Here is a 19,434-nt window from a genome sequence, read left to right on the forward strand (position 1 = left end):
TGAGGGAGGTTGCAACAGTCTTCATCATCACTTCTTCCTGGAATTTCTCATGGATTTTAGCAACAATCATAATGATTTGCAAGAAATTTCAGAAAATGCCATGTTCTGAGGAAACAAAGGAAGTTTTGTTCATTAGATTTCTTCAGTGCTAATTATTTAAACCCTGTACAGATAGACCAGAGGAGGAACCCGTGGGGTATATTAGGAGTGGTGAGCTCTGACTGAGAGTCAACATGGTAATAAGCATCCCCTAAGAAAGATGAGTGTGATGTGAGGGGTGTCACTAATGTCTCACATACTCACAGTCATAACTCATCCTTGGTTACGTAAACCACTTCTCATTGCACATAGGCCCTAGGTATATACACTAAAGACATATGTAGACAACACCCAGCGTGTCTGGGGCCAGCCTCTGAGTGACGTCAACTAGGTTTTTGATCTTGCTGGTTTCTCTTCCTCCAAAAGTCCCCCTCTTCCTCCATGTTCTGGTGTCAAGACTCTAAGTAATTTTCTTCTGTTACAAGAAAGCTTTTTTTTTTAACCTTCATATCTTTTCTCTAAATTCATGTGACCCCTAAAACTAGTACCATTCTTTTGCCAAATAATAATACTTTCTGACAATTCTTTTGCTAAATAATTTTGGATTTATAAGCAATTTAATGTTTTATGTGTTTATTGATGCAATACAATTTGAGATTTTTTTGAATAAACATTTATCTTTGTAGGTGAAGATCTTGCCAAGTACTTTAAAATTTTTTCTTTAATACATGATACAGGATATGGTATAAATAGATTGACTCTGTTAAGTATGCTCAAGGTTTAGTTAACAGCTGGGCACCAGGGCACTCATGCTTATAATCCTAGCCACTTGGGAGGCTGGGATGGGGAGGATCTTGGTTTGTGGACAACCTAGGCAAATAGTTCCAGAGACTCCATCTTCAAAATATCCAGAACAAAATGGACTGGAGGCATGGCGGAGTACCTGCTTTGCAATCATGGAGCTCTGAGTTCAAACTCCAGTTCCACCAAAAAAAGAGATGTATTTGGTGTGTATCATCACCAAGAACATGACTAAATAAACTATTGTTTATTACAAAATTTTGACTGTTCCTCTTCCAATTGAAACATGCATTTGATGTTTAAAACTTTTCTGCAGTCTTTGGGAAGCTGAGGCAGGAGACTGTGTGTTCAAGGCCAGTCTGGACTTGTGATATAGTGAGACCCTATGTCAAAAAGCAAAACAAGGGTGGGATGGGGGAATAAAAAATCATAAAAACAAAACTGTGCATTGTTCAAGACTAAAATCCTTTTGAAATGTTTCACTTTTAGAAAAATTCTAAAAGTTAAAGAGCTGACATCCACTTAAAATGATGTAGTATAAATGATATGAAATACATAATTTTGTGAAGATAAGAAAAAACGTCTAATCTTCTTTATATAGTTTATTTAGTCTTCTAAATTTTTTTAATTTGCTTACAGATATCAATGAATGCTTGGAGGACAATAGCGTTTGCCAGGGAGGAGACTGCATTAACACTGAAGGCTCGTACGATTGCAACTGTCCAGAGGGATTCCAGCTAAATGAAAGTAAAGAATGTCAAGGTACTTCTCTTTTCTCATTGTTTACATAGTTCTTTAATTCTGCAGTGCTTCTTAATGATAGTCTGGTGTTACCACTTGCTTTATTTAAGTAATTTATGCTACTTTGTATGATTACAGTGTCTTTCTTGAATCTGCAGTGACTACAGGAAGATCTTTAAACAGCACCATGTTAACCAAAACCCATGCATGTCAGAACTGTGTCCTCACTTTGCATGGTTCTAAGATCACCTGTACTTGCTGTTCCTTCCATGAGCCAACCTTGGTACTTGATTTTGAATTATTTTTCTATATGGACATATTTTATTTTGTCCCAGGGTTATCATTTGTCCTTTTCCTGATCCCTGTTTTTATTCCAGTACCCACCATTCCTTTATCTCTTCCTAAAAAGTCTCAATAATAATTTGGTAAAAAAGATGAAGAACAGGACTTTATATTTTTTCTAATTGCTGTTAAAATTTATTCTCCCAAACAACAGTGCAGTAGAAACAGAGCACTGATAAGAACATAGAAATACAACATAGGTACTAAGAGGAACAATCACAAAAACTAACTGAATGCCTACTCTATGCCAAGTACTGTTGCTACATTTTTTTAACTCTTCCAGCAACTTAAGAGGTAATTTGGGTAATTTTTCCTGTATCTGTTTTATGCGTGTGCTTAGAGAAGTTACTCAGAATGCTCCTTTCTATGAAGACCTCTGAGGCTTGAACTCATGATCTTTTCCCCACAGGAAAGAATGAAGACAATGAAGTTAAATGATTTTTTTACAGGGTAGCACTTGAGCCATTTTGACTCTATGTCTAGATCCTGTATCCAGCATGTTAAGCTGTACCCGACTGCCACACAGGTTTTCCTATATTGGTCTGATTAAGTCCATGATGCTGGGAAGGTGGCTCAGTGGTAGAGCACTTGCCTAGCATATGAGAAGCCCTGGGTTTGGTCCCCATCACTGCAAAAAATGAAATTACAAAGTCATGACTGTTTATTTCTGTTGGAAACTTACATTTATATTTACCATTACATCTGTTTCTTTCTGGTGCTTGAATATTTTTAATATCCCTCTTCTATATGGAAGTGTGTAGCATATCTCAAAGTACTAATACATGAAGATTGTTGGAAGTATTCTTTATCCACCTCAACTGAGCATATATGACATTTTTAAAAAATTTGGATTGCCATAAATTATATGTCTTTTTGCATGTCCTGGATAACCCATGTCCTGGAAGAAGAAGATGTTGTCTATTCTTGAAGATGTGGTACTAGAATATTATACTCTATACATCTGTCACTGTCCATATCCATCTGTGTATCATAGAGAGGTGAAAGACACCGTCCTCTCTGCCTAATAAGAACACAGCAATACAGCATGAGTACTACTAAGAACAGCCGTGATGACTTCAACTGAAGGCCCACTATGTGCGGGTACTCTCAGTACCTCTTTTAATTCTTACAGCAAATTTAAGTGGTAGCTTTTGTATTTCCATTTTGTGCATGAGGAATTGAGCCTCAGAGAAGTTCATTAGCATGCTTCTCTGTAATAAAGGGGTAGAGAAGAGATTAGTTCCTTTTAGAGTTAATTCTTTTAGAATTCCTATACTGATTCCAAGATTTAAATGTACTGCTGTGTACCTTGTTTGATCTGTTTTTCTTTGCTACCACAATACAAGAGATGAATTTAAATTTTTCCAGTGCAGAAATTAAATGTGCTTGGGTTTGATGAGGTAGAGAAAGAACCTTTGAATATTCTGTGAGAATATTTCCACTTGGGGACTTTAAACAAGATTAATCTTGATTTATATAAAAATGCCAAGAGATGAAAAATTAAAAAAAAAAAAAACTGAGAAACCTGAATCCTGGTTTTCATTATAGGTTTTTTGGCTCAAAAGTGATATTTTCTTTTCTAATTCCTTTTGGCCAAATAAAGGCAAAACCAAGTCTTAGTATAAATGGACCAAGATTGCAAATTTCATTATTTAACTTCTAGAGTTTAATCACCCAGATCTAAGTTGGTCATCTGATTCATAATTGCACTGTATTCTCTCAGTGCATTAAATTAGTATCTGTGGCTTGATATCAATTCTCAAATACGTGACTGCTCCAAAAATATGGGACTTTATTGACTATCAGTCATCACTAAATTAAATTCATTCTCTGTCACATTTATCGTTCTGTTTTCCAGAACAAATTAATGTGTCTGTTTGAAAAATGTAAGTCCAAATAAATAATAGGCATTCATGAAGTAGGTCTTAGTGCTGCTTAAAGAATAATTTGCATGGTTCCAGTCATGGTGGTACACACATATAATCCCAGCTACTTGGGAGGCAGAGGTAGGAGGATCTTGAGTTTGAGGCCAGTCTGGGCAAAGTTAGCAAGACCTCATCTGAAAAACAAAATAAAAGACAAAAGGGCTGGGGATATAGATCAAGTGGTAGAGTGTGGCTGGGTTCAACAGCCAGTACTGCAAAAACTATTATTAATAAAAATACTGTGTATGAATCTGTTTCATCACCCACTTCTTCCTATTAGAAACTTTATAATGGCATCCATACTTCTGTTGCTCTGAATGACTTCTCTTTGCTCTGTCACTGGAGTCAGTTTCGTGATTTTCCTCTCTGCGTGAAGTTAGTAGTCTACTTTTCTCTCTAATCCCATGATTATGTCAGCATCCTGTAGCTAGGTGCAGATTGCAGAGTTTGTCTTAATGCTGAAAATGTAATTGATGGCAGCGTTAATGACCATGGGACATATTTGAGTGACAATGTGTGACAGTGAAAACTTTGGCAGCCTTACCTAATATTCTAAAGATAGTTCCACACTCAGTCAGGTTTTTTCAGTTAGAAGTATGTTTAAGATTTTCTTCGCCCCGCAAAACTAATGATGATGTGCAGGCAGTATGGAAATTCCGTGTTAATAGTCTCTTTAGGAATGTGGCAGGATACACTGGAGATTCAGCACACACTTTGGTTTCACGTTTTGACTTACACATGCCAGATTGTGAATGTCTGTGGAATCATGGACCCATGAAAGAAACCCAACTTAAATATAGTCTGGCTTTCAGCTCGGAGTTACTAGCAGCATAGTTTAGAAATGCCTCAATAAGTATAATCCAAATTGAATGCATATGTGTCTCTGGTTCCAGATATTCATGTTGTTCTTTCTTAGCAGTTTCCTGGAAAAAAGTCTGGGAATTGGTCTTCAGTTCCTGTCATCAAACTTTTTAGACAGTTATTTGTTAATCAGTGGCTTCTTTTGAAGCAAGAACCTGGTACACAATTTTCCCCATGCAAAGTTGAAAGCAGGTAATTTTTAAAAGGCCATTGGATAAAATAAGAAGGGAGTCTTGAGAAACCATCAGGGCTTGACAAGATGAATATGCATATGAGCCTGATCCACAGCCAGGTGGAACTTGTAACATCTTCTTGCCCAAATACAGGTAACTCTAGGTAGCTGGTTGGAAGGAAAGAAGGGAACTGAAGGCTAAGAGGTGATCCGAGTTCAGATTGCCAATCTAATGGGTTATTGATAGGTAGAGAATAAGCATAGAAGTATCAGAGGCTTTATAAAAGAAATGAAGAATTCCACAGGGTGAAATCATATTGACAAGTGGACTGGCAAGTAGAAAATGATACATTGCTCTTTCTTGAACTATGAAAATGAGTGACAATAACAAGTATGAGAATTGTTAAGAAAATGTGTATAATTCCTGCTTGGCTTTTTGTTTTGACTCAGCAATGGGTAGGGTGAGTAATCTGAATTGTATGGTAGATAGAAGGGTAAAGAGTTTAGACAGAGGGGAATTAATCACTAATTATCAGACTTTCTGTTTCAAAGAAATCAACAGGTTAAGAAGAAGAGCCCCAGGGGATCTTGGATATGCAGAAAGGGATGACTTCATTGAGGAAGAGAACCACAGGGCTGGTGATGCAGCATGTTCTAGAAGTCATTAGGGAGAGGTCATAATCTCTACCTTTTCCTGGTTCCCAGTAAGCTCTTCAGCTGTTCGGGGAGGCCTCCCTGTTCTATTGTGAGCTTCAAAATGACAAGGGCCCATTCTATTCATTCAGCTCACAGCAAGTGTCAAGGAAATATGGTTGGAGTGAAGACAGACATCTAAAAGACATATTGAGGACCTCTTTAGTAAGAGATAAAAGAGGACCCAGGAGACTTCAGGAAGATAGGAAGGTGACTTTAGCCTGGCTAGTGCTGGGGACATGTGATCATTTATATGATCCAGTAAGCTAAGCAAACCTTAACCAATCAGTGTTCAGTTAGTGGAGAAGAAAAATAACAGAAATTTTGTGGTAAATAAACAAACCCTCATTGACGCATGATACCAAGGATGAAGAACTACTCCTCCAGGAATAGACAGAACAGTGAGGGACACAGATGAGCGAACTAGGAATTAAATTAAATTAAAGCACAGTGCACAGACAGTGCAGGCATCAGTACCACTGTGAGTGGGTGAGCCATCCTCCAGGTCTTTGTGCTGTGTCTTGGGCACTGTTAGCCAACACAATTAGAACTGGTTTGAAAAAATATTTCACTTACACTAAGCACTCCATGTGGTACCAGTGCTTCGGAGTGCCTCCTGACCCTGGTCCTGGGAAGCAGAGTGACATTGAAGACAAGCAGAGCATCAGATGGTCGCACAAGTTTACCTACTTCATGGTCTGTTCATGAGTCTTGATGATAGTAGCTGCCACTTTTAGACCTTTGGTCATGTTTTAAGCACTATGCTTTACCCTCATTCACTAACTTCCTCATTACAAATCATAACTTCCCTGGTCTAAAAGGCCTTTTTCTTGTATTTTATTTCTCTTACCCATTTTCAATGAAATATGGATTAGAATCTATTTCTTATGTGTTCAGACACTTAGGAGCCAAATAGAATACATAAGACATGCCCTGCCTTGCCCTTAGGAAGCCCACATACCAAGGATGGAGAGGGGATGTGAGGGCGATCTGGCTGCGACATCTGTCACCCCATTGATCGCCAGGGTTGATTCGGCTGATCTGGCCGACTAGGCGGGTGTCCCCTTCCTCCCTCACCGCTCCATGTGCGCCCCTCCTGAAGCTGCGCGCTCGGTCGAAGAGGATGACCATCCCCGATAGAGGAGGACCGTTCTTCGGTCAAGGGTACACGAGTAGCTGCGCTCCCCTGCTAGAACCTCCAAACAAGTTCTCAAGGTCCAAGGATGGAGAGGTGAAGTGTGACAAGACTACAGTCGAGCTGTGCAGGGTAATGGGAGAGACAGAGGAGAACATGGTGCTCTCACTGACAACGATCTCTCAGAGTTGCTTGTTCTCTTAGTGCCCCTGAAGTCTGCGATATGTCCAAAGTAATATGTAGCTTTGAGTTGAGCCTCTCATACTGCTATTTTTAAAGGTGGAAATGGTTAAACATTGACTATTTCACGAGTCACCCTAACTAGTTTCTCTTTGTCATGACAATTGAACTTGTCCTGTGGTCTCGTACATGGACAAAGGCTGTAGTTGGGTCACAGAATAAATGTCCAGCCATTTCATAACCAGTTTTCCTCACTGTGTGTCACATACTGTATGTATCACAGAACAGTTTTTTCAAGTATTTGAAACTCTCTTTGAAATTCCAGATATCAATGAGTGTGAACAGCCAGGGCTCTGTGGGCCTCAGGGAGAGTGCTTAAACACAGCCGGGTCTTTCCACTGCGTCTGCGAACAGGGTTTCTCCATCTCTGCCAATGGCCGCACATGTGAAGGTAAGATAAACCATCAGAAAGCATATTTTACTGTGTAATACAGCAGAGATCACTTTCTACTTACACAGGCAGGGACTCTTAAGATGCTAAGAGGCACTCATAATCCAAGGCCACAGAGCTTGTATGTCTCAAGGTGACACATGCCGGAAAGCATAGCTGGGATTTACAAATCTGATAACCCAAGGCTGTGATGGTGGAAATACTCACAGATGGTTCCAATACTGTTCTGACATAATGAGTGGAGGATTTCAAGTGCATGTCGGAAATCTTGAGATTCACAGTGGCACCTTCCCTATTGTAATCCAAGATCCTGCCGTTTTGATTGTGTTTCATGTGCACCATCTTGGTTATTCTGTTTATAAAAAAAGTCTGGTTTGATTTCTCTGTACCATTGTGAACAGAGATTTTCTGGAATGATTTCTGTAATCTTTCTACCTCTAAGCTAATATATTTTCTTACCTGTCAGTGCTTGTGATTCCTTCAAAGCTAAGTTGTAAAACATTAAGATAACATTCTGCTTCCTGTTTGCTTCTCTGTATGTCTGCAGGGAATAGCACTGATTGTTCTCATAGATTTTATGTTCTCATGACTTCTTATGGTTTGATAAATTGGGGAATAACTTGTGTGAACCATTTAAAAGTAATTTACTATTATAGGAACCTTCTCATAATCACATTTTTAGTCCATCTCTTTGAGAATCTAGTTACTGAAATCTAACCATATTTTAGAGACGTCCATGCAAAAGTTCTATACTAGGCCTTTAGTGCAGATTCTTTGCTCTAAAGAATACTGCAACAGGAAGCGTCTGCTCTCCTCGCTAGTACCAGAGTGGAACTATGCCGAGGACTGGCAACCAGGTTCAGCTGAAACCAATTATTATTTTGGGAGGAATAAACCAATCTTATAAAGAGTGGGAGATTGTTGAAATCACTCTCCTACTGAGCAGACAAAACATGGAGGCCAGATTTGGCTCAAGTGGAGAGAGATAGTGCAGGGTGGGGTTCATGCAAGCATATTGGGGGGTTTGGAAGGAATCAGAAGTTGGGATGTGGAGGAAATCATGATAATAGTGTGGGCGATGAGAGATTTATAAGGAACCCATGCTTCAGTGCTTTATATTGGATGTGAAGTTTATATTTAGAGCTCTGAGACTTGAGCTTTTAGAAAAGACGCTGCATGAGTGCATACATTCTTCTGGAAGGCATGCTATTCCCCAGTTGAAAAGCGTGCTCACCTGAGTGACCCATGAGACAGATTTACAGAATCCCTGCATTCCAGAGAGATGCAGGCTTACTTCTTTATTTAACTCTAAGTGACCCTGGGTGGTAAAAGTTCCTCCACTGAGAAAGGGTCCACGTTACGACAGCTGATGGTTGAGCCCTACAAAGCTATATTCAGAAAATGGACAGATTGCCTCAAGTGCTCATTAATGGAAGCTGTTGTTCTACACTAATATACCAAAATGTAAATATAGACATTAATTTTGTCTTTTGTACTTACTGATTTTTCTTTAATTCTGTACGTTCTTAAACACTGACGTCTCCAACTTGAGAGTTATGTAATTGCTCTAATTTAGTTGCAGTTTTAATTTTCTTGGTCATTTGCTTGGCAATGTCTTGAATTTAAAAATGTGTTTTTAGAAAACTCCTAAATTACTGTAAATTACTCATTGAGTGTGCTCTCTTTGACACTTGGTACATACTTTCTTATTCCAAAAACTGGACAATTTTACAAGTAATAAAACAGGTAATTCAGAATATTATGCTGATATATGGTAGTATAACTAAAAAGCTTCCTAATTGTTGGGGATGTTATTCTGTTTTCTTGAATAAATTCTGTGAGGATTTCATTTTTTAGGTCTTAATCCAACATAGTAAATTGGTCCAAATTTTCTTTTGTTGGGCTTAGTCTGAAACTTATGGCAGTGGTGCTCTGTCCTGATTCTACCCCTCGCTGTGGTGTAGGATGAAGCCAGCTCATGTGATCAGGATTAGCAATGAGGCTGATGTGCATGGTACTTGAATTAACATTGAAAAATGGATGGCCCCTTAGCACACACCCATTCACCAGTTTCTTTCTGGAATGACCGAAGCCACGTTGACACTAAGGCTGACATACCCTGCTCCAAATAGAGTAAATGAACCCAACATGGCTGAAAGAAGGGGATCTTACCCTGATTTCCCATGGTTTGAACAGTTATCCACATCTGGTCATAGTTATTGAATCATAATGAAGAGGCAAACTCTGTAAACTTGAGTGATGTGAAGTAGCATGGCTGGTTCTATGGGAGTAAAGGGGGCACCTCTGCTCCTTTCTTTCCCTTACCTGTGTATGGTACCTGGGAAGGGAAGGAGAGGCACATTTGTTCTCCCATATGGGATAAAGAATAGCGTTTTTTGAAATTATAGTGGAGTAGGAAGTAGGAGTGGGGGGAGTAACTTTTTACCATTTATTAATTTACTGAAATATGTACTGTGTGTCTGTCTGGTGCCAGGCACTGTTCTGAAGGCAACACACACACACAGTTCTTGTCTGTGCACCTGGGGAATAAGGGTTACATAAGCCAGTGGTTCATGTAGGATGCATTATGTGTTCATATTCAGATCCCATAACATAGCTGGGCTCATGGATACAAATAAGTGCAAGGTGCTATATGCTGCGTAGCATACAATACCCATGTCATTTTTCTTAACCCCACAGTTGGATGTCAGGAAATTTCAGGGAAACTGGCCCCCTTTTGATTAATAGCCTCCTCTATACTTTGCTGTCATCTCTCAGATATAGTTCATCTTTTGCCACCTTCTTTTCAACCTCTAGCTAGAGCCTTTTTTTATCTTGTGTGTAAAAAGAAACTTCGTACTTCTGTCACTCAACTTTGTTTTATTTTGTTTTATCCATTTATTTAAAAACTCACAATTCTTTTACACACTTACATTTTCCTATTTTTTATTGTAGAATTTGAATTCACATGATAGGTATTTGTCATTATGTGCATAAGCTACTGGGGTTTCGTTTCTTCATCAGCAGAGCCTGTGGGAGAAGAGTAGGGAACCGTGTGGCAACTAAACCTCCTAATGGTCACCATGTCTGTCCCCTGGTCACCTGGGGAGGTGTCTCCTGGTCCCCAACATTGCATTACTCCTGTCTAAGGCCTCCTTCCATGCTGCACTCAGCCTGGAGCAACTGTGCTCTCCTATTGTGTGTCCAGGCTGAGTACAAGTTTGTGTGGCCCAATGGAGTTGGGATGTCACAAATTTCAAGATTTCATGGTGCCCTCCAGCCTATTCACGTGACAGAATGGCCATGTTGGTCTCACTGGGATCCCAAGGGAGCCTGGCAACATGATAGAACACCAGTAGCTGGTGGAAATGGAGTACTTTTTCCTGCATCGTTTGCCATGCTTGGTCGGTTATGACTAATTGAGCTTCCAAACTATGTGTGAAAATCACTTTTAAATCCCTGCCTTTTAGAAAGCATTCATTCATTCAGCAACCATTAAGTGTATTCTATGTGCCAATCACCATCCTAAATACTGGGGCAATGTCAGTAAACAACAATAGAAAGACAGTAAACTTGGAGGCAATAAACCAATGGATAAGTGGATGACGCAAGGCATTAGAAAGTGGTAAGCTGTATGAAGAGAGGACAAAGTAGAGTGGAGTAAGGGCAACAGGAATGCCAGAGCAAGTGGGGAAACTAAGGTGATGCTAAGTAGCCAACAGCTAAGTTGGCTTTTCTGCTGATAAAAGTAGGTTTATGGAAGAATATTATACTTTTTGTGTCTGAGTCAAAACCAAAGCCATATTTGGTAAGTGGCACAGTCCCATCAGTAAGCAGGCAGAGGGGCAGCAGAAGGCTGTTTCCCTGTTGCCAGCATGAATTCTGTTGTCTAGATGGGAATAAAAAAATGAGGGAGTGCAATACCAAGGATGAGGCGTTTAGTTGATAGTGATGTGACCGGGAAAGTTCAATGACGGTAACAAATGCACCACTGTGGTGCGGGGGAATTGTTAGTGGGAAAGGCTGAAAGGCTGAGGGACAGATGGGGGGTGTGGTAGAACGGGTGTATGGAAACTCTGTGTAATTTCACTGGGAATCTGAAACTGCTCTTAAAAACAAAATCTATTTTAAAGATCAGACACATTTCTGGCATTATTTATTTTTCATTGGAAAGGAAACATCAAAGCCTTTCATTTTAATTCTATATTCTACTTCTACATTTTCCTCCCCTTCACAGTAATGATGTTGTTATTATTTCTCATTTTCCAAAATAATACCCAAACTGATTACATGATGAGCAGCTTCTATTCCTAGTTTTCAAAACACTTCTGATATTGATGGAGAATTTGGGAACTATGAGATTGAGAGGGATTTTCTTATAACAGTGAGCCAGATCTCTGAGTCCTATAGCATTTTACCCAAAGTATTCACAGAAATAAGTCCTATTGTTACAGAGTTACAGAGACTAAGCCCATAACCTTTGTAAGTATTTACTATAAACCACACCTTGCTAATTCATTCATCCAAAAGGGGAAGTAAGACAAATGCACCTGGCAGAGATGTTCAGCTGGCTTCTTGTAGCTTACTGAGAGCTGTGATACTGTATGACTAAGAGAAAGGTGACTTCAAACTCCTAGGATAATTTTGTATTCATTGGGAACCAAAACACACAGGAAGTGCAACTTTGCAAATCAAATGAATTAGGAGCAAGTGTGGTTCCTGTTCAGACATGTAGGTACACTTTCTACAAACAGTATAGAACAATTGCTGACAGTGCTCCAAGGCAATTGGCATTTTTGTGACATGCAGATAGAACTTCATAGCCATCACCAAAGAGGAAATATTTTTGAAAGTGATTTAGCCAAGTGGGATGCTGAAGTAGCCAGACACAATAATATATTACATCTGGTTGTGACCCAAAGATTTTTAGGTTTTTAGTAATTTTAAGGTCTGAAGCTGAAAAACCTACTAAAAAAATGCAACTTGAGTGCTTTTTACCTTCCTAAAGAAAGGGAATTTACTTTTAACAACAGAATCTGCTGTCTCCCAAGTATAAAAAAAGGGGAAAAAAAAATCAGACAACATTCCAGGTAAAGGAAGTACCTTCCAGCCCTAAGGCTGATCAAGCTCACCCTTCCTGGGTGTGTACTCCTACAGAAGACAACCGAGGAAATTTTGCGGGAATAAGCTGCATTTAGACCTGGAATACAGATTCTCCGTGCATTGCTGGATTGCCCTCTGCATATCGACATTTGTATAAAGAAATTCACAATAGAAACAAGAACGTCAGAGCTCTTCCTAATTCTGACCTTTCGCAACCCCAGAGGTATGGAAAAGTCATCTCTTGGTAGAAAAGCAAACACTTTCATTGCAGCCAAACACTAGCCGTGAGACTGCCAAAAAGTGAAGCCTGTGAAAAGGCAAGCTGACCTGCGCACCCAGGGCACTGGATTTCCTGTGTGTATTTTGGTGAATTTTTTCATATCATAAACAGCCAGAGTTCTTGTTAGGTCATGGAAGGCTCTTGTGAGTAATACTTTAATACTTTAGATCTAAATTGAAATGCTTCATGTGTCAATTCCAGAAACTTACTTCTTAAGCATCTCATTGGCAAAATCTTAGGTGATTATGTTAGACTCCCGATGTGAGTGGATTAGGAATAGTTCATGTATCTAATTCCATAACCTTATTAAAACAATGACAGTAGTAATAATGCCTAGCACTCATGGGGTTCTTGCTTTGACCCGGGCACTATACTAACTGCATTGTACCCGTTGTCTTAGTTAATCTTCAAAACAAACCTGTGGGTTGGTTAACCATTAATTGGCGTGCTTGGGCTGCAATACAATGAGGGAATGTATTACACTAATAAGAAGTACAGAGATTGTCACCTCTTATCTCTTACGGGTCTTTCTTCAAATGCTTCTCCCTGGGCCTTGTCTGGCCTCCTTGTTTTCAGATTCACTGCATACTGAATTCATTTACTTCCTGTTAGTTTTTTGCTTGTTTGTTCATTGCTACCCTATGCTTCTTTTTCTTGTGCCTATTGTTCATTGTCATTCCCACTGCAAGGCTCTAAGGCCAGTGAACTAGGGACCATTTTCTGTGTTGTTCAGAGCTCTGTAGGCCACTGGGAATAGTTAGGGCACAGTGAATGGTGAATGAATAAAGGAGGAAGAACAGTATGTGGTTTGTCCTGAAATATTAGGAAATGTTTGTAAGAACATTACTCCAGGCTGAGTGTGTCATACACTTTTACAAAGCCTTCCCTATTTTTTAAAAAACTAATTCTGTAAAACACAACCTGAATAGCTATTTGGCACAGCTGTGATTAGGAAGTTAGACTGTGGGGTTTGAGTACATGACCTTGAACTTGCTGTAACTCTTCTAACGTGGATAAGTTACTATCCAGATACTATAGCTCCAGTGCCTTATTTCCCTCCCTATATAATGAGGACAGCAGTAGTAACTACGTGAGATGAAAGTGTGCTGACATCCATCACCTACAATGGAGCCTGGCCCACAGAACATGCCCAGTGAATGTATCAGTGCTGTTTTAGCACTTCTTACACTGGTACCTTACTTACTGTCATTTGGTTCCTTAGTATGTGGGCACTTAGAAGGAGGGAGCTTACATAGGTGTTGAATCACCTACTTACTTTTATATTACCAGTGCTTACAAAATGTGCAACACACAGTTAGAATAAGTAAGCGTTTGTGAATGAAGTTATCTAGAAGTCTGGGTCTGGATGTCAGTGAATTACCATATTCTAGTTTGAACCCCAAACCTTATTTAAAGTCATATAAAATGTAGAGCATAGTAATTCATTTATATACAATTTGCTTTAATTCTTTATCCTTTATTTTCCCCAAAAGTTTCATGTGGCTGACTGTTGACATTCACAGACCAAGCTTTTCAGCTTTTAAGTCATTTCGTTTATCAATTGCTAAGTAAACTGCCAGCCGATGCCAGTGCTTGTTTGCATTCAGGCATTGGAGCTGTTATTTCTAGAGGTAAACTGTCTATTTTCTGTGGTTTCATAACTGATCTTTCTTGGCTTCCTATTTGAATATAGAAAGAGAAAAATTAGAATAGTGAAAAAAATGAGAATGTTTTTGGCTGATTTTATGTTGCCTCTGGGGCCTACATGTCAAAAAGATGAATCTGGGGTTTGATATACTTGGCCTGTGCTGAGGGCTCCCTCCCAGTCCTCACTGGCAGCACCTCTCAGCGTATGAAGGCTGTAGGAAAAGAGAAATGCACGGCATGGCTCTAAAGTTAGAAGAAGATGTTAATTGTCTTAACCCCCAGTAAAAAATGTAAAGCTATAAAATTTATACAGCTAATATGAATGTTTATGAGTAAATATGTCAAAGACAAAGTAAAAGTGAACTAATAATAGCATAAAAGCATGAAACGTATATTTCATATATATTATCTTTTGTGAGTAGTTGTGACAGAAGAAATACACAGTTGAGGGTCAGGATGTTTTCATTAGTTTCTAAAGAACTTTCTCTGAGGGGAGGATGCTGATGGATGAAGAGGCTCGAGTGCATTATACGTACACGTGCATCCTATATATACATACACACATGCATACGTGTATAGATATGAAAATAGTGTAGTGAAACCCACCAAACGCTACTTGAATGGGGGGAAGGGGCAAGGGGATAAGAGAATATAAGGGAGGGATGAACTTTTACAAAGTACATTGTACACATCTGTGGAATTACCACGATGAAACTCCCTCATACTATCGATGTAGGCTATTTTAAAAAGTAAATTTACAGGGCTGGCAGGTTGGCTCAAGTGGTAGAGCACCTGCCTAGCAAGCATAAGGCCCTGAGTTCAAACTCTAGTGCTGCCAAAAAAAAAGGGGGAAAATTTTAAAAAAGTAAAAGAACTTTCTCTGAACGACATGGAATTTATATAAATAAACTGCTAAAACACTTCATTTTTTTGTGGTAGTTTATCATGTAATAATAAATTATAATTCTTTACTTACAGGAATAGAAAAGTATTTTTAAGGCTTCTTATTTTTTTCTCTTTAAATTTTTAGAAATATTTCTTTTCTGTAGCAAATTTAAATCCTTCTCATATACTTTTTTTTCTTCTCTTATGTTTTCCAGTTTTCATATAACATTCAGAGAATTTAAGAACAAATGTCTTAAATTTTTCTTAAGTTCAGGATTGTACCTCTGATTCTTTTTTCTCTGAAAAAGCACAGAAGACATAGCATGTTTAACGGTTTTGCTTTTGTGAAAAAGAAAAAGTGTTTTAGGTTTCATGAAAAATATCCTATTTATCAAGGTAATTTAGATTTTTTTCTTTTGTGTCCCAGTTTTGAAATCGAGGGTGAAGTGTGGAGGTTTTGTTGTGACTGAGCAGACACTGGGCACATCTGGGGCCCCAGGCAGTGAGCACCCTTCTGCCCCACCCTGCCAGGAAGATATTCGCCCAGCACAAAGTGCATGCTTTCAAAGCTGTTTAATGACACAAATGACCTTTCCAGATACAAAACCTGAGCTCTGTGAGCAACTCAACGAGGAAAACTGTTGGGTCAGACCACTTCCCCCATTTTCTTGGTCATTCGTGGAATGAGCTCACCAGTGCATGAAATGTAAAACCTGGCGGCTTTTTCTGATTTTTTTCAAAGTAGTTAACAGCATGACTTCATTCATGAGAGCTTTCACTCTTAACCTTAGTTTGCATGACCTAGAATCTTCTGCTGTACATTTATCCACTCCTTTGCCTCTAAAAGTATATTAAACAGAATGAGAATGGGGGATAATTTAAATTTGAATACCTAAACACTCTTTTGTGTGTTAGAAAGACCACAAAGTCAAAACATTGATTAATTATATATTTTACCCTTATGTAAAAGGGCATTTACTAGCAGCACTGATTTTGAAATGTATGAAAGACCCTGAGAAGGAAAGGGAGCCGGGCTGGGAGTCCCTCCTGGAGTCAGGGAAAGGGCAGAGAACAGGGAGCTGTGGAGCCTGCTTCATTCAGCTCCAGAGCCTCAGCACCAATGCTTAGCAGTAAGAAACACCTGCCTTTTCAAACTTTCTACCAACTATTTAAGTATTCATAATTCCAAAGCCCAATATCCTAAGCTATTAGGATTTGTCTGTTCTGAATATTTAACAATATATTTAGTATAATATCTTCATTTAATTCAATGACTTTAAAAATCATTCCATAAAAATTCTCCATTACTTTCTACAAGACTAAGAAATTTGTAGAGTACTGGGGACAGAGGATTCAAATAATTCCCTTCACCTGCAGTGGGGCATGGAGGTTTTAATGAACTATGTACTGAGTTATATATGTTTTCTTATTTTTGGTTGTATTCTTATGAACAAAATTTGCTTAAATCCATTCTGCAGTTGGAGAAACATAAGTTTTTGAATGGCTTACAATAAGCAGATAGGAAGTAGCTGCCAAGGTACTGCTCACAGTCGCTTCATAGTTTAACATGTGTGCCACAATACCCTACCCTTGGGGAGTGGAGAAACAAAAAGAGCTTTTGAAACAGAGAGATTGTCTTCAACCAGTGAATGTGGCAACATAGATGAGCATTTTTAAAACCGATGTTTAAAATTCACCTGCAGTGGACCCTTGCTATCCGCAGGTGTTGGGGCCAAGGAGCCTACCATTGAGCCGAGACTGCGCCTGCTCAGGATGCAGAGTTCAGTGCTGTCCTGCGGATGAGGGTCATTTTCCCCCGTGTAGCCCAACCTCTGCCAAAGACATGCTGTCTTTCAACAGATTTCAACTTTTTCTTCATCATTTAAATCAAGCACATTACATGCACTTTTTGGCTTGGGAGGATTACTGTAACTTTTACCTTGCTTTTTGGGGGGTAGATTTTCACAAAATTTGGGGCAGGGAATCACTCAGCAGATCACACAGTGGTTTACACAGAACTGAGGATAACTTGGGATGTGAGCTCCTGCAACAACTGAGCTGTGGGGCACATGCACCGGGGACTTAATACTTCTATTTTTTAAGTTTCTTTTTTCTTTTTGGGACACTGCTTGAGCAAAACTGCATGAATGAGGCAGGCTTACTATAGAGAAGTACAAAAACTAGAAGAAAGAAGCTTTGCTAAGCCTTTACCCTTCCTCAGACTTCCTCAGATTACTGCCTATCCCAGCCCCAGTTCCCCCACCCAGCCCTAACCACTATTCTGACTTGACCACTTGTGGATCCATCTTGCCTGGTTTTGGACATTATGTACATGGAATCATATAAGATAAAATCCTTTCAGATAGAAAGAAACCAGACAGGTTTCTTCATTCAACATTGCTGTCTGTGAGCTTCATCTATCTAATTATATGTACTGGTTCATTCATTTTCATTGCTATATAGTACTTTGTTATATGAAAATGCTATAATTATGTATCCTAATCTTGATGGTTATTCACATTGGGACTGTTGTGAATAAAGGTCTTCTGAATATTCCTGAGCAGATCTCTTAAGGAACATAATCATTCATTTCTGTTGGATAGCACCCAGAACTAATTGCTGGGCTATAGAATATATGTTTTCCTTTTTCACATACAGCCAGTTTCTCAGAGTACAAATTACCCTGCCACCAGCAGAGTGTGAGAGTCCAGATCCTCATGCTGGTCAGTACTTGACATTGTCATTCCTCTGAGTGAAGGCATCTCACTATGGTGTCTCTTCGCATTTCCCTAGTAAGGACTGATGATTGACAGCAGTCAAACACTTGCTGGTCCCTTGGGTATCATTTCAGTGACCTAATTCTGCCTGACATACATCTAACAAAGTGCTCAAAACTGTGACTCGTGGTGCTGACTTCACATAATCCCAAGGTCTTAATTTTAACGAAGCCCAGTGTTTCATTTATTTCATTTGAGATCAGTACTTTGTGTACCCAGAATCTTGGCAATTCTTAAAGCCATTGAGATACTTTTGTCTGTGTTTTCTAATGGCTTTATTGCTTTACTTTTTATATTCAGATCTGCATTTCCAATGAAAGAGAGGTCTTGATTTCCTTTTCTTCCTAAATGAATGTTATGATGAGTTATAGCACTATTTCTTTCCCACTGGTCCACATGCGACTTTGTGATGAGCCATGCGGTCAAGTGTGACTGACTCCATTTCCAGATTACTCATTCCATACCGTAGGCTTAGTTAGCTAGCCTTGCACCAAGAGCTCACTGTCTTAATTACAGTAGTTTTATAAAGAATTTGGTGTTTTGAATTTTAAATTCTTAAGTTTCATTCTTGAGATTGTCATGGATATTTTTTTTAAGTGTTACTAAGTTATTCACATACCAGTTTTGAGTCATGGCTGTTTTTGGCCCTTTGTATTTCTGTATAAATCTCAGAGATTATCAGCTGTGCACCAGTAGCTGAAACCGATAATCATAGCTCCTCAGGAAATGGAGATCTGGAAGATCAAGGTTCCAAATGGGAAGATTGTGGTCCAGGTCGGACCAGGCATAAAGGGACACACCTTAGTAAGTGCTGTACCACTTCAGCTATGCCCAGTCCTAATATTCTTTAAGTATGATGTTTTCCATAGATTCTTTAAAGTTGGATACACTTTATCAGATAAAGAAGTTTCTTTCCATTTCTGATTTACTAAGGGTCTTTATCATGAATGGTTTTGAGATTTAATACATGCTTTTTCTGCATCTATTGAAATACTACTGTCACTCTTATTCTGTTAATATTGTGAATTATGTTAAGTAGATTTTAAAACAAAACAACAGTTTACTTCTGTCTATATAGCAGTCTAAGCATAAGCAGTCTGGTGCTGATAATTTAGGTCTTTGTTGAGATGGGGGTCTCACTAACTTTTTGCATAGGCTGGGCTTGATCAGTGATCCTCACAACCTCTGCCTCCTGAGTAACTGAAATTACAGGTATGAACCACCATACCCAGACTTCAGCTAGGTTTTTTATCTTGTTGGTTCCCCTTTCTTGGGATTACATGCATAACCCACTGTGCCCCTCCCTGGCATATATCTTTTGCTCAAGCAAAATAATTAAAATATCGTTTTCAGTATCTTCAAATAGCTAATTGATTGCAACTATGTAATTTTTTGATTTAAC

The 19,434-nt window shown here is 39.0% G+C and overlaps 1 protein-coding gene across 17 annotated transcripts in view; it reads left to right on the top strand.

Moving 5' to 3' along the window:
* Positions 1-19,434, top strand: part of Ltbp1 (latent transforming growth factor beta binding protein 1) — a 434,527-nt gene that overhangs the window by 342,937 nt on the left and 72,156 nt on the right. For all 17 annotated transcript variants that reach the window (XM_074049480.1, XM_074049477.1, XM_074049476.1 and 14 more), the window contains 2 exons: positions 1,480-1,602; positions 7,215-7,340. In XM_074049480.1, coding sequence (XP_073905581.1) covers positions 1,480-1,602; positions 7,215-7,340 — 249 coding nt within the window. The remainder of the gene's footprint in view (positions 1-1,479; positions 1,603-7,214; positions 7,341-19,434) is intronic.

The sequence above is a fragment of the Castor canadensis genome, chromosome 12 (genome assembly GCF_047511655.1).
Source record: "Castor canadensis chromosome 12, mCasCan1.hap1v2, whole genome shotgun sequence".
NCBI classification, from domain to species: Eukaryota; Metazoa; Chordata; class Mammalia; order Rodentia; family Castoridae; genus Castor; species Castor canadensis.